Source organism: Odocoileus virginianus, chromosome 11, assembly GCF_023699985.2.
Source record: "Odocoileus virginianus isolate 20LAN1187 ecotype Illinois chromosome 11, Ovbor_1.2, whole genome shotgun sequence".
Classification (NCBI taxonomy): Eukaryota; Metazoa; Chordata; class Mammalia; order Artiodactyla; family Cervidae; genus Odocoileus; species Odocoileus virginianus.
In genome coordinates this window covers 46,758,785-46,775,036 of record NC_069684.1, presented here as the reverse complement: position 1 = coordinate 46,775,036, position 16,252 = coordinate 46,758,785, and the positions used below count along the sequence as shown (strand labels likewise).

General features: G+C 46.1%; 1 protein-coding gene across 1 annotated transcript in view; it reads right to left on the bottom strand.

Annotated features, from left to right (window-relative positions):
- The window catches only part of KIF26B (kinesin family member 26B), a 505,242-nt gene extending 490,326 nt beyond the window's left edge, over positions 1 to 14,916 (bottom strand). The window contains 2 exon segments of the mRNA XM_020915263.2: positions 12,632 to 13,033; positions 13,852 to 14,916. Of these exon segments, the coding sequence (XP_020770922.2) occupies positions 12,632 to 13,033; positions 13,852 to 13,914 (465 nt within the window). The 5' untranslated portion in view covers positions 13,915 to 14,916.
- Between the last annotated feature and the right edge of the window lie 1,336 nt (positions 14,917 to 16,252).

Sequence of the window (16,252 nt, the reverse complement as noted above, 5' to 3'; positions counted from 1 at the left end):
ATTTATGTTCTCCAATTTCTCCATCTCTTCCTTTTTTTTTTTAAGGTCTTTTCTGAAGACTTTATCAAGTGTAGTAGAAAAGCTTTTGTATACATATGTATATATGTATAATTTTTTAGAAAACATGAAATTTTGCCTAACTAAAAAAATTATGACATTTTGATTCCACTTGTTTGACTTAGTATGAATAGAATGCTAGATTTCTAATTAAGAATAGATAGGAAACAAGCAACAAAGGTTTACTATATAGCACTGGGAACTATAGTCAATATCTTATAATAACCTATGATGAAAATAATTTCAAAAATAATATATGTGTATTTGTATAACTGAATCACCTTGCTGTGTACCTGAAACATTGTAAGTTAACTATACTTCAATAAAATATATATATTTTAAAAAAAAGAAATAGCTATATGACACAGGGAATACAAATCTGGTGCTCTGTAACAACTAAGAGGGGTTGGATGGGGTAGGCAATGGAAGGGAGGTTCAAGAAGGAGAAGACATATGTATACCCATGTCTGATTCATGTTCATGTACGGCACAAACCAACACAATATTGTGAAGTAATTATCCTCCAATTAAAAATGAAATTAAAAACTTAAATGCAAATAAACTTAGAGGGGGGAAAAAGAAATAGGAAAAATCCTGTCAGTCAATTTATTAATATGATAAAAATTCCAAAGGCAGAAATATCAGCCACGGCAATGCCAACAAGTAACTTCCTCTGAATGGGAAAAAGGGGGACACACCTTGGCTGACCGAGGTGTGCCAACCCATGGAACAGCTTCAGGCTCCAGATTCAGCCAGTAATCCATTTAGGACTTTGTCAAGCACATTCCTCTAGAATGTGGGGACAAAGATTGGGCTCCATGAAGTCTTGGGGCTACCCTCCAGCTTCAGAGACTCAAGGCTTGGAAGCAGTTAGAGACCACTAATTCCACCCTCTTGGTTTACAAAAGAGAAATAAAGCACAAGCTGACTGGATGACTCGCCCAAGGCCACAGTGCTCATTACTGCCAGAGGCCCAACTGCACCTCAGCATCTGGGACTGTAGACAGCCTCCAATGCCTACAGCCACTCACCCTTTTATTTCTGTTTCTCTCACCCACTCTCTTGTCCTCCTTCCTCCTTCTCCTTCTATCTAATTCCTCTGCCTTCTACCCTTCTCTCAGTTCCCATCACCACAATTCCTGGCTGGGCAGAAACAAGGGATGTTCAAGTTCACAGCTGTGGGTCCACAGAGAAGACACTCAAGTCCACCTCTTCAGCTGCTGTGCTCAGGATTGAGACATCCTTCTATGAAAAGACACACACCTGAACCAAGCAGGTGATTATTTTTCATTAAATAATGGCAGTTACTAGTCACTTGCCTGAATTCAACTACATATTTTCTGTAGAGGCTTCCATGGTGGCTCAGATGGTAAAGAATCTGCCTACAATGCAGGAGAGCTGGGTTTGATCCCTGGGTTGGGATCTCCTGGAGAAGGGAATGGCTACCCACTCCAGTATTCTTGCCTGGAGAATTCCATGGACAAAGGAGCCTGCCAGGCTACAGTCCGTGGGGTCACAAAGAGTTGGACATGACTGAGCAACGTATAACTCTTTGGTTAGATAGCTCAGTAGCTTCTGGTTATTATTGTTGGTGGTTTCTTATCAGTTAATTAGTAAGTCTCCTCCTGCCTCATGAAACCACCAGGTAGATGGAGCAGGGAGTAGAGAAATAGTGATTACAACTTTAAAGAAAGCAACCGCTATAAATAAGATGATCGCGTTTCATGGGAAAGTGTAGCTGCTCATCACCGCTAATTAAAAGATGGAATGACTTCACAGGAAAATCTCAAGCCCTATAAATTCCTATGTTATCTTCGAAGAAATCCTGAGTTAGCAACTACAAATCCCAGACAGCACTCAGATTAGATAAAGAATTATTCAACGTTTACATTTTTCACCCCTGTGGTGGCAAAGTAGATTTAAACTTGTTATTCACAATACGTGCTTTAAAAATAAAGATATATTGTGTGTAAGAACTAGGAAAGCTTTTAAAAACATGCTGTGTGGAGAACTGAAACTTTTAACAAGAACTTTTTGCAGTCAGCAACAACATTGAGCTTAAACTCCATTAAGTAGAAAAGATGAATAAAAAGTAGTCCTTCGTCTGTAAATTAGTCTATAATACTTAAAATACATTTGGATATAGTTCTGCTTATCAAAAGAACTTACTCTACCCCAGAGCCTTCTGAAATGTGCACCTACGGAGCCGCATAAGAATATCAATTCTCTCTACATAAGAGTTTACAAGAACGCTCTCTACCCAGGACAGCCACAGCGCTGAGAGCTGAGATTATGTGCAGGAAATACTGCTTGGCGGGGGAGGGTGTCTTTATTTCCAGACTTCTCCACAGGGTCTGGGCGGAATCCACGCGATAGGATCAGCAAAGTATAACTGCAAAGAAAACTGTCTGAGAAAGATAAAACTGGATTGGGAGGCAGATAAGCCCAAATTCCTGGTGCCGCGCAGATCTGCACATCGCATGCGCAGTCACTGGGGGACGTCTGGTCTCCCTCACTCAGCGGAGCGGAAATGCCAAGTTCGGGTGTCTGCGTTGCTCCCTAGGGGGGTCTCCGAGAGGGGCAGGGCTTAAAGGGGAGGATTTCCATCTGTGACAGAGAATCTCAATCCATATTCATGGCATCTCAAACGAAAAGGAGAAGCGATTTTCTTCAACCAAGCTCTGGTTCTGTGGAGCCACCCCATAAATGAATAAATAAGTATGAGATGCTTGATTCACTTGCAGGTGAAGAAATACAAAGGAGATGAGCTGAAAAGTTCCATCTTCTCTGACAACTGCTTTCCCAGTTTGGTGTCAGATCACTGGCAAAAGGAAAAGAAAGAGAGAAGAAGAAAGGAAGGGAAGAGAAAGAAGGAAAGGAAGTAATTTTCATAAAATTCAACTTCCTGTGGGGAGTCATTGGAATAAAACAGAAAGTGATGACTGGATATCATCTCACAATGTCACCGTCTCCTCACAACAACCCTGATGGGGCCCCAACATTGCCCTCATGTAAAGATGACAATAAACAGGTTTGGAAAGGCTAAGTGACTTGCCCAAGGTCACACACTCAGTGATGCAGCCTAGTTTTGCACCCAAGTTTGCTGACCCCAGAGCTTCATTTTTTTAAGGTCGTAAGAGCCTCAGAAAATGCATCTCTCTTAACCTCTCCAGGTCCTCAACAACTCTGAGCTGCCTCAGATGTCCTCATCACTCCTGGATACACAATGACAATTGCCTGCCTTTCTCCAGAGTGCCAGAAACTTCTAACAAAAATCCCCAACCTCCTCCTGATTCCTGATTCAGTGGAAACCTCAGCCCTTTCCTCCTCAATCTCTCCAAGGTATCTGACCTTTCATCACCCCTACCTTCTGAAGCTCACCCCTCCCTCAGTTTCCATGACACCACCTTCTCCTATTTTCCTCCTTCTTTTCTGGCCTCTCCTTGATTTGTCTTCCTACCTCCTCAAGCTGCCTGTCCCTTCAACAGTAATGGATCCCACAACTCTATGCTTCACCGTCTGTCACCATACACATCCTTGAAGAGTTCACCCCATCTGTGGACTCCACCGCCATCCTCACCCTGACACTTCCCAGATCCATGGCGCTAGCCCAAAATCCACTCTAGAGCCCTGCTGGACCCCACTGGGACATTCCACCTTAAGCTCTAGAGAGCCCAAACCAATCTTAGGTTCCACACCCATCCTTGAAAATCAGACCTACAATAATAAAACCCACTCTCTGCCTGTATTCCCCATCTCAATTAAAAGTACCACCACCCCCACACTTGCCCTGCCAGAAATCTGAAAGAACTCAACTCCCTCCTCCCCTCTCCTCCCCACCCCATTTCTCAGCTGCCATTGCCATGGGTTTTCTATGGACAAGATCTTGTCCACTCTGGGTCCAGGCTTCCTCTTCATTCCCACTGCTACTACGTCAGCTAAGTGTGCACCAGCTTTCACTCAGGCCACAGGGAGGGGCCTCTCCACTGAACTCCATGGCCCCACCCTTCCAATCCAGCTTCTCTCTCCCTATCACAGAAATCTTTCTTAAATGAGTATCTGATCATTTCACTCCCTTCCTGAAAGCCCTTCAATGGCTGCCTATAGAATAACATTCAGATTCTTCGGCCTGCAAGGCCTCATTCTCTCCCTGCCACCTTCCCAGCCTGTCACTCACCCATGCACCCACTGCGAGAAGTCAGATATGCACACTGTGATTCCCCCAGGATACTGAGTGTGCCTTATGCTCATCATTCCCCGTTCCTGGAATGCCGGTGCTTCACCACAATGCTCCTGCTCACTCTGTCAAAGCCAGCTCAAGCCTCACCTCTCTGTTCACCCCCTCCAGCAGCCTCCATAGCCCATGGTCCAGCATTTAATATGCTGCACCCTAACGCTTTGGTTTCTTGTCTATCTCTAATACTAGGCTGGGAGTTACTCTAGGGCAGGAATTTTTAGTCTTTTTCATATCTTGGTTATAAGGTGGCATAGAACTGTAGCTGGTACATGAGTGGGAATCAAAAGTGCTTATGGAATATGAATATGACAGGAAAAAACATAAATAAAATATTAGCAAACTGAAGCCAACAGCATATTCAAAAAATATGCTGTGACCAAGTAGGGTTTATTATGAGAATGCAAGGATGGTTCATTATCAGAAAAGCAATGATAATATTTCACAATGTTAATGGATTTAGGGGGAAAAATCATATGATCATCTCCCTAGATACTGAAGAGACATCTGACAAAATATAACACCCATTTCTGACTAAAAATACTAAATAAAATAGGAACTGATGGATACCTTCCTTAACTTTAAAAAATATATATAGACCTCAGTCCAAAGGTCAACATCTTATTTAGTGGAAAAAGCTATACATATGCCCACAATACATTACCATTTAACATTGTCTTGGAAGCATAAATCAATATAACAAACAAGAGAGAACCACTAGAGGAATAAAAATAGCAAAGGAGAAGAGTGATGATATCTCTATTCACAAAAGAAAATCCAAGAAATACTAATTTAAAAGCTAATGAACACAGTAATAGAATCTAATAACAGGATATACAATTAATATACTATCCTTCTTATATATTAACAACTATCAATTAGAAGAGATAATGGAAGCGAAAAGCTCATTTGTAAAAGCAACAAATGGTATTTTTAATCCCTAAAAATAAATTTAACAAGAAATGGGCAAAGCCTCTATGAGAAAAGCATTTAAAATTACTGAAAAGTAGATGTGTTCAAATGGAAAGACATTCCATGTTCTCAGGAAGGAGTCACATAAAGATGCCACAAACTCCCCAGGGTTAATATATAAACTTAATATGGTCCCAATTTTTAAAAATTTTATGGAGTTAGGCAAGTTGATCCTAAAGTTCATATGGGAAAATAGTCAGGAAGAATAACTAGAAAGCTACTAGGAAGGAAAGGCATTATTTGGGAGAGAGAGAAAGCCAGTGTTACCAAATACTAAAACATGGTACAAAGCTTCTATAATTAAAATAGTGTGGAATTAGTACATGAGAAGACAGATAAATAGGACATAACAGAAGGTCCAGAAGTAGACCCAACTACTGAAAATCTGGCTTATGATCATGGATATTTCAAATCAAATGGGGGAAAGACATATATGTTAATAAAGAGTTTGGAGACAACTGGACAGACGTTTAGAAAACGGCAAAACTTAGCCACACCTCTCAATATACACCAAAATAATCTCTCAATGGATCAGAGATATAACTATTAAGAGGGAAATCTTACAAATATTCAAAGAAAATATAGGTGAATTCCTTTATAACCTGGAAAAGGTAGACAGACAACTTTTCTAACCAAAATTCAAAATCCAATTTTCTTAGATGGGTCCTAGAACATCCCAAAGGCAATGGAAAGTAGGAGGATGATTTACTATTTTGATAAATATTTCAAAAGTAATTTAGGAATAGAGATGTATTCTCTGTCCTTTTGCACGTATACAAATACAGTTTTATTTCTGATTGGGTGCATGTGAGCCTGAAAGATCAATGGCATCCCATTCTAAACAGTGCTCCTTTGCCACAATAAGACCACACAGAAGATATTTTTTAATAAAGGGAAGATTCTTATGATTAGCCTGTGACTCAAGACAGTAATAAAAAGGAAATTAGCTTTGTATTCCTGAAAATAAGACTGGAAACCCTCACAGACAGCACAGTGCAGTCTCCACCGGGACAAAACAGAGTAAAGTCTGGCAACCCTGCTGTCTCAGCATTGAAGGTCCAGCTGAAGAATTCAACCTCTCCAGCGGCCCCCAAGGGCCCCTCGGGCAGGGCTTCTGAGAAGGGCTGGCAAGAGTCTCAATGATGCGAATGTAAGGATAAGGAAGTTCCTTTGACCCTCTCCAATCCGTTCCATCAAGAAAATTACTCAGCTCAGGATCCTGAAAACCTCACATATTTTCCCCCAACCCTGAAAGTGACATCACCAGGAAAAATAATCCCAACCTTCTCCCACTCAGGCAGTTGTATCAATAGTGTATTAATATTAATTAGTAATTTAATAATATTCATATCCCCTCAATGGCTTTGGAAGGGAAACATTCTTGGATTTCGCTGGTCCCTGTATCTTTATTCATGCTTCCTTTTGTGACCTGGACCACATCAATCACCTGGAATTCCAGGGTAAAGAAAAGAAATCAGGTTCATTTTCATTTTGCCATGAGATTTTATGTATGTATATGTTTGTGTATCTTAGTACAGTGCCTAGCATATACTAGATAATTGCCAGCCATTTTTTGTCATCATTATTACTAGATGATAACATTAGTTATCATTATTACCATCACCATTATTATCAGCTGATGAGTGGTTCAGTTTGATCTGTGATATAATGCCAAAGAGCAACTAATGTTGCCTATTTCATTGACTTAATCCTGCCAAATGCTGACAAATTACCAGCCTCGGCCATTTAAAAAATCACATTTCTAACGCAATCATCCTATCTGCAATGAGTGTGGAAGAAATTACTACAGGCCAGGGATTTTTACAAAGTGAATTAAATCACTATAAAAACTGACCATGCTGGTTCACAATTAAAAGTCTGGTAGAATGAAATGCCATTATTCCATAGCTTACTAATAAGCCCTAAAGAAGATATTACTGCTCACACGTCTCTACTGGGAATGTTTTTATAATCCCTAAAATGTTTCATAAATGCTTTAATGACAAATGCTACAGGACTTTTTCACTACTCATATTATCTATTAGCTGATCCCTTATCTAAAATATTTCCAAAATGGAAGTTTCAAATGAAGCATAACCATGTGTTCTTAGAAGATTTCAGACAGAATTTTCTCATAGCTAGTAAGTATTTAAAACTCAATAACTATTTATAAACAGTTTTACATTGGCTTCTAGAGGGTCTTTTTTTAAAAAACGGAGTTATTTTTTCATACCCTTGTTTTTGAACCGAAAAAATACTGAAAAAATATATGTGTGTATATATATATTCCCAAGTCTAGACTTACTTTCGGCCTGGCTATTTAGAGCCTTGTTTGGTGTTCTTAAAACCGCTGACACATTCCTTTCTTTAATCTCTGTGATTCCCGGCCACTCTTCTCAGTATATCTGGCTAATCCTCCTGATATTTCTGAGTCATAAATGAACCCAGAATATATGACCAGGGAAAATTCAGCTAGGAATGTAGTTCTGCACTGTTTTTTACATAAAAGATTTTCTTGTATTGATATAGAAATGAGCAGATGTCTGATAACCTTCTGCCAACCTGGAATTTTTTGCTTACTCCAGGGAGTTCTTAGGGGCTGATGTTTCATAGGGTTTACGCCGTCCATTCAAAAATTCTGTCACAGACCTCAAAAGGATCTAGGACAGCCCCCAACTGTGAGATTTGTTCTGTGGTACCTATTTCTGGCTTGGTACCTCAACTGTGAATAGAACAAGAAAGATGCTCTTGCCGATGGATATGAAATGATTTTACATTTCATGGGGATGCTACAATGGGTAAAAGGACTGATTTCACTTAAAATCCCAAGACTTTAAAAACCACATTAATTTTATCTGACCATTTTCACTTACTAGCCCTAGAAAAGAAATAAACCCAGTAAGTAAATCCTTTTTTTTTTTTTTTTAACTGACTGAAGTGATACAAGTCAATCCAAATGATTTACAGTCTGCACCAAGTAAAAAACTTGACTCACTCAGGTGTTGCTATTTGAAAGGCTGATGCAACGCATCAAGGAGGGCTTGGTAACCCACTCCAGTATTCTTGCCTGGAGAATCCCATGGACTGTAGCCCACCAGGCTCTTCTCTTCGTGGGGCTGCAAAAAGTTGGACATTGCTGAGCAACTAAGCCCAGCACCTGCAGGGCATCATTAAGAGTCACGTAAGCTCACAGTTGCCCCTTCTACATCCCCAGGTCTGTTTCATTCCTAAACCTGCCTCTACTCTTTTCTCTTCCCAGAAACCACAAACTCAGTGCAAGGGAAACCAAACCCACTAGCATCTTTCTTCTGAAAAGAAGAAAATGTCAAGAGTTTATTGAGGGAGGACACTTTCGTAACTGCCTTCAGGGTACGCTGCTTGATTGTTTGTATTTTGTATTCTAATTTGCATTGCAAGTCCTTGAGACCATAAATTTGATTTCCAGCTTCTTCAATGCCCTCCAAGTCCAGGATATATTCTCTTAGGTCATTCTTGTTAGTATTTTAATACTGTTTAGAACTTCTAAAGAAAGAAGGAAGTTCTAATGCTGCTTCCAGACTTCCTGCTACCCTGGAAGAGCAAGACTCAGTGGCATACAAGGAAGACGACAGGCTTCATATTCCGTCAAATCTCAGTGCAGCGATGAGTAAGCTGAGAAAGGTTGGGAAAGTTACTAAACTTCTTTGGAAATCATTTGGCTCATTTACAGCATCCAGATGATAATACTTGATGCCTACAGTTATTCAGTGAGACACTATTTGTAAAGAGTATGCCACACAGCAGGTGTTGAATGAATTGTATTGTATTGCATGCATGCTCAGTCTTTTGTGGACTGTGCGGACTCTTTGGGCCATAGCCCACCAGGCTCCTCTCTAGGATTTTTCTTCTGAGTTCCTTTCAAATCTGTCTCGCCTCCCATTTCCTGCCTCAGTTAACACTACCCACCCCACCCCGTTACCTAAGCTAGAAACCTCCAAGTCCTGTCACCGTCTGCCAAGAAGCCTCATTCTCCAGTGGTCACATGACTAGTACTGAACCTGCTCAGAACTGGGTGTCCAGACTTCAGGCCACCAGAGTGAGTGTCTAACTCTTGGGACCAGCCTGACAGCCCTGCATGGGCTCACCAGCACTTCACCTCCCCTTCTTAACCAGCTGTTTCAGAGACAAAACTGGGGGACTTCGGCAGCGCATGCTCTCTACCAATGGGCTCAATGTGACAATTTGGATGGCAGTATGGTATTTGGGAAAAGTATTGACCGAGGCAGATATTGAAAGTGGATATTTTGTAAGAAGAGCCCTAAATTCGGTGAAACATAAATCCCATACAATCTTGTCTAGTTAATAATCATAAACATTCCCGTCTTTCTCTGAAGAATGTAAGCACTTTTCAAAACCTTATCGAAAATAATTTTTTGACAGTCTAATCATTTGAAAGGTCACCTACAGTCTGAATCATTTTTTTTCCTTTACACCAAGGAAAAAATAGGAAAGTTAAAAATACAGAGAAAAACTGATTTACTCACTGTCACAAAATAAATCAGTGATAGAGAAAGAACCGAAGCCAACTCTACTCTAAAATAGTAAGGTTCTTGGATGTGCTATTCTGCCTTTCACTTTAAAATGCTTACCTAGGAGACTTTTCATACCACCTCATAGAATGTAGTACTCTATGTAAGAAATGAGTCCCCATGTACAGCTAAAAATCTTGTGAATTATGAACATGTTTGCTAATTACCCCTCAAAAACATGCCTTTATCTTTCAGACCCTTACTCTTCAGGGCAAACTACTTGTTGGAGTCACAATGACATCTCTTGTTCTAAGGAAAATTAACTCCTTCTGTGCCGGAGGGTGATAGAGGTCCACATTTCGCTCATAAATCTGGCTCTGGGAAGAAGAAAGGCCTTGTGTCAGAGTTACATGGGCCTCCATCCATGATGCTTGAGAAAACACAATATTTGTTTGGTTAAAATACTGCAAATTTCAAAGGTGTAATGGAAATATTACCTAGTCTGAGGGTACCAATATTTTAAAAAGGAAAAAAAAACCTAAAATGACTATTCCCAGAGACAGCCAGAGGATTTGTATTTAAAATTCTGGCCCCATACCTCTTTACTAACACTGAGGTCATCTGAGTAACACTTGCTTCTGGCTTGAGTCGTGTGCTCTCCTTTGCACTAAATGTCGTATTTCACTGTGCCATATCACATCTAAAACTGCAAGCAAATTCATGTGTGCACTTAAAGTGACCCCATGTGACTGCCCCCAAGACTGATAGCTCTCTTCCTGATGTACCTGGATCATTGTAAGTTGGTGTAGAGCATTGAGGGTCCCCAGATCCAACGTTTCTTCTGTAACTTTCACTGACAATGTCATCAGTTTGCCAGCATCAATTTTATTTCATCATGTAAATAAAACTGGCACATATATCAAGCTGCCTTTTATTGCACTGAGAATGATTTTTCCAGGCTGCTTCAACAAAACCAAAAATCTGCTTTGTCACATGACTCCACAAAATATGATGGATGCATTTAAGTTTCAACATTTGTTTCTTCTTCCTATAGATTTCCTTTCCTCCCACCACTTTTATAAAAAGAGTATATTGTAATTTACCTTTGCACACAAGGAGCATGCAACAACACAAAGAAGCTACTGTAAGAACAGGTCTGCAAGAATGTTCTAGAATAAATTGGTAGGCTGTAACTTACTAGGATTGCCAAAAATCAGATACTATATATCTTTAAGAACCAAAGCTCTTAATAATTTACCAGCTGGTCCAGTCTGGTTATACAATCTTCTAGCACCCCATACTCATCCTCTGTTGTACTCACCACAAATGGAAATAAATTAGGAGTTGTGCATTTTGTGGTCAACATCTCTATCCTCCATGAGAATACAAGCTCCATGTGGACAAGGACTGCAGGTACCTGTTATTTTATTGCTGTGCCTAACACAGTTCCTTGAATGCAGTAAAAAAAAATCAAAGAATACTGATAAACGATCACAAGAGTAAATAAATCTGTTCGTGAAGAGCCGGTGTTAAATCAGAGGATAGGGCTTACAAGAGTGAAATAAGCTTTTAGAGTCCCTGAGATTTATTTTTAGGGGTGTCCTGACAGATTTATTATCAAACTACAAAAATGGCATACTGACAACAATCTACAAGTTAATTATTCTAGAGATAAATTCGGGATTCATAAAACCAATTCTCTTGGTGGCAATTTTCCACGTTTAAAATTTTACAACTTCTGTGGGTATTTGTTTAATTTAACCCTTGCATATGAAAACATCAGTGTGTGTGTTTGGATAAGCAGAAATGGCCAGCAGATGCATTTATTCCTAAACTCCACGACTCAGAATCACAACGCTTTACTTCAAAAGTCACAGAACTATAAATCAGAAAATACCACTGAACACTGTCAGAATTCTCTACAGCAGTTCACGCTGTTTTCTTGATATTTCTCTCTAACCACTGATAAAAGCCCTTTGAAGTGAAAGAGTAAATATTTTCATCTGATAGCACTTAGGCCCAACAGTGCAAATACAATCGCATTGTGGTACCCTCTGGGGTCTGGACACACACGCCGCTGGCAAGGTTGCCATGGAGCAGCCAACGTGCTCCGCGCTGGAGCAGACAGAAGGCAGCCGCGCTCAGAGAAGCGCCTCACCCCTTAGTCTTCCTCTGACAGCCACACAGAGGCCGGGGGAAAGCTGGCCTTCCAGTGTGTGTTTCTGTTTGGTAACCCTGGAAAGGAAGGGCCACAAATAGGCAATGGGAAATGCCAACTCCTAAATATCAGCCTGCTTTTACTACTCCCACCGACACTCTTGTAAAGGATCACGAATGGCGGTGGGGAGAAAAATCTAATGAGGGCTGGGGAGCGGGGGGAGGGGGACATTGCGGGTGATGGGTGGTAAGGAGGCAGGGGGCTGGGCGCCGAATCCCAGCAGCTGGTGTCAGTATGTCCCCGGCCTAACACGCGGCTAAGGTCTGTGGACACGCGGGGGACGAGGGTCTCGGGGAGAGGTGGCACTGCGCGGGTCCATCCGGAGAGCTGGGCGGGTGCTGGGGGCACAGAAAGGGTGCTCTGGGAAGTGGAGGGAGGCAGGAAGGATAACCTGGGCAACCCAGCTGGACAGCTGAGGCCTGGAACCGCGCACGCACCATTCAAGCAATGTGCCCGAGGAAGGTCTGGCGGCATAAACCTAGGGATCGCCCCCCGAGGCCTGGAGCTGCCCATGCGGAGCCAAGACCCGTCTGCAACTAAGCATCGCGTGGCGCTGCAGGACCCCCACCCCCGCCCCCGGCCGCGGCGAGGCGCGCGCAGCGGTGGCCCGCCCAGCCGCGTCCCGTCCCCGGCGGCGCTCACCTTGCCGGGGAAGGGCCCGGGGAGGAGCAGCTTCAGAGCCTGCCTCTTCAGCTCCACCAGGCGGGCGTTGCAATTCTCGCACCAGACGCCGCGGTCTGATCCGGGGGAGGAGCCGCCGCCGCTGCCCGAGCCCGGGGAGCCCGTGCCGAAGCCTGGCGAGCCGCCAAGGGAGCCCGGCGAGCTGGTGCCAATGCCCGGGGAGGCGGGGCCCGGGGAGCCCGTGAAGGAGCTCGGGGACGAAGTACCTGAGCCCGGGGACGGGGTCCCAGACGAGCCGAGCGCCGAGCCCGCGCCCTCGGGGGTGGGCCGGCTCCCGGCGCGGGACTCTTCGTATGCTTTCCGGTACCAGCTCTCGGGGGAGAAGGGCGCCGCGGGCTTGGTGGGCGAGCAGACTTCATTCACCTGCAGGGGAGACACGCGGGTGTCAGGGGCCGCCGGGCTCCCGCGCCCCGGCCCAGGGCCACCCTCCGGCCTGCCCGGGGATCTGCGTTCCATCGAAGGCGCCGGCCCAGCGCCAATAGGGGCGCGTTCGGGACCGCTCCGGGTCCTGCGGCCAAATCTGCCTCCATCTGTCTGGTTAATTGTCTTTAAGTGAATCCTCGTCGCCCCGGCGTCCCCTGCGCCGGTTCCCGGGCGCCGGCCCACTCCTCCGATCTGGAGGATAGGGACTCGCTCGCTCAGGGAATTTCAATGGTTTCTGCAGAGGAACCCACCGATTCAGCTCCCCGCGCTTTTGAACCCGGCACCCATCCCAGAAGGAGCCCACGTTTAAGATTCTGGAAGACTATTGGGGGGCGGGGGTGACTGTGATTTTTGGATTTGTATTAATTCGGGGTACAGCCCTCCGGATCCTGAAGGTAAATGAAAGGTTTTCCTGATTCCAGGGGAACGATCCCTAAGAGCTGCGGAGATTTCGTGGGAAACCCTCCCATTCGACTTAACTCTGTTTGGAAGTCAGGAATGCTGCAAAAGTTAGGGATGATGGGAAGAGGAGGAACGAGAGGGCTGCAAAAATTCCGAGGGCAAGGCGAGTGTGCGGGCGTCCCCGCGGGCAGACCCGCCTCCGCGCGCGCACGCCTGGCTGGCCCGGCCGAGGCGCCGCTACAGCCGGAGGAGAGCTCGGAGCCGCCCTGCCCCGGCCGCACGTTACCCAGAAAGGGAGAGCCGGGTCGGGAAAGAGTCTGGTAACACATCTCTGCATTAGACCCGTCACAACTTACCCCGTATTTCTTGCCCCTGGTGGAGACTGCAAGCCTCTCTTTATTCCCAGCTATCGAATTCATGGTGGCTTTTCCAGAGGAGAGTGTCTAAATGTTCCACCAACGCTACATCCAAAAGGTCTTCCAACCCAGAAGGATGCCCAGTGGTAGGGGGCTGTCTCTTGGCCCTCAAGTCAAGGTTTCTTAATGGAGGGGTTGGGGGGATAAAAGCAGATGGACCCCAGAAGTAACAGCACTAATTTGCAGAAGGGTTGGAGTGCCTGGTTTATTCTTCTCTTCAAATAATGCTTTTCCTCCTCTTCTGCTTCCTCCAGTCCCACGTTCTCTTTTCACGGTCACATCCAGATAATTGGCATTTTCCTTAGCCTAGTGAGTCCGTTTTCCTCCACGAGGGAAAAGACGAGTACAATCGGGGCACACGGCAGCTGCCGAGGAGGTGGGCGAGACCCCCGCCTCGCCTACCGCCAGCGAACCGGCTGTGGGAACTTGCCTCCTTTCGCGGAGCTTGGTAACTGAGTTCAAAGAAATTCTCCCAAAATATAAAGATCCAGATCGGGGAGGAGCCTCGGCGTGAGGGGGAGCCAATATCCGCCGTCCCGCTTTGCCTGACAGTTGCGCGAGGGCAGAGAGGGGCGGCGGTGTGGCCCGGCCGGCGTCCGCGGTCAGGGCGCGCGTGTGCGCCCAGGCGCAGCGCGGAGCCTTGCGAACCGCGGCCCCGCCGGGGAGCCCGCCGCCTGGCTGCCGCCGCCGCCGCGCCAGCCGGGATCCATTTTATGTTGCGGCTCTCCTGCCTGACATTCCGAGGCCGAGAGCCGGGGGAGGGGGTCGTAAATCTCGCGCGGTGCGGGGAAGTTGCTGGTGAGTGGCCCGGGTCCAGGGCTCTAATGAAACAGCACTGCGCGAGACTGGAGCTGGGGGCAGAGCCGAGCGAGCGCAGCCGGACAGAAACGCGCCCGAGCTTCCCCGCCCCCAAGTTCTTTCTCTTCCTGGCAAGGCTTGCAGTTCTGCCTTTGAAACGCCGTGAAAGAGGGATTGAGTCACAAACAAGTCCACAAATATGCCGAGTCCTCCCCCCGCCCTTTGTTCTCCTAGACCTGCCCTGCAAACCTTTTCTGGAATTGCCCTCCTAAGCCTGGCCGGCCGGGGGCCCACCCTCCCAAGTGCAGCGGGAGAACAGAGCCTTCGCCCCAGCCCGCCCGCGACCCAGTGTGCGCTCTGCCTCGCCGCCCAGGGCTGGGACGCACGAGCCGGGGGAGCCAGCGGGCAGCCGCCCGGCAGGGAAACTGAGGGACGGCGCGGGCCTGGAAGGGGGTGTGTGCGAGCTGGCCTTGGCCTCGCCTCGGTCGGGGGTCCCTTCGGCACCCGATCCCGGCTCTTCCAGCAGCCAGGGTCCACCGGGTCCCGGGAGCACCCGATCGTCGCCCTCTCCAGTCCCCCTCCGGCCCCCGGCGCAGAGCCCAGAGCCTAGGAAGCCGGCATTTGCCGGGCTCCACACGTAGCTGCTCCAGGGTGTCATTTTTCATCTCCGGAGAGGACAAATCTTCTAGAGAGCCCGCAGGTCTGTTTTGTTGTGACCTTTAATTAACACCCCGCGAGACGCCTCTTGAAGGACCGGCCCCGCGCGGGTATCACGTGAGGTGTAATGGCATCTCCGCGCCCGGGAGGTACCCGGCCTGGGGGCAGGCGAGGGTGCAAAGGACGCCCGGGGCTTTCCAGTCTCTAGTTTCCCTCTGAGATACGGAGGGGGCAGGAAGACAATATCCTAGGGTGCTGGAACCCTGTGGAAATGGCAACGCCCCCCACACCTGCTTTCCTCGGGGGAAAATTCCTTCGTGCATCCCTCGCGCAGCCATCCACCACCCTCCCCGCCCCCGGCCCTTCCCACGGCAGCCCTTGCGTGGGAATGTTTCACAGCGAGGTAAGAAGGTAAAAATGTAGATGTCGAAAACAGTGTGGAAGTTTCCATTACGTTCTTACTTCCATTTAAAAGTGGTCATATCAAGAGAAGACCTTATGGGGCAGGCACACCTCCGGGCAACTGCCTGCTTCCGTCCATATCTGTATTCCGCGCAGGTGCTGCGGGAAATAACATCGCCATTAGCTACGCACTGCTCATCTGCCGAAAAGTAGCTCGTGGCCTGGTGAAACGGACTAGCCCGTGAGCCGCGGGTGGGGAAGGTGAGGTGTCGAGGGAGAGTACTGGGGAGCTGGGAGATTCACCTTGGAGACGGAGGAGACCAGAGGTGGTCTGATTTGCATCCCAGAGTAGCTGGGACTCAGAAGCGTGTTTGGTGAGCTGTGAGCGCCCTCTGTTGATCAAAGTTTGTAACAAGAAGCCCCGCAAGAGAGTTTGATATGAGGCTTTAAAAAAATGGATGTAAAATTTACATACCGTGAAATG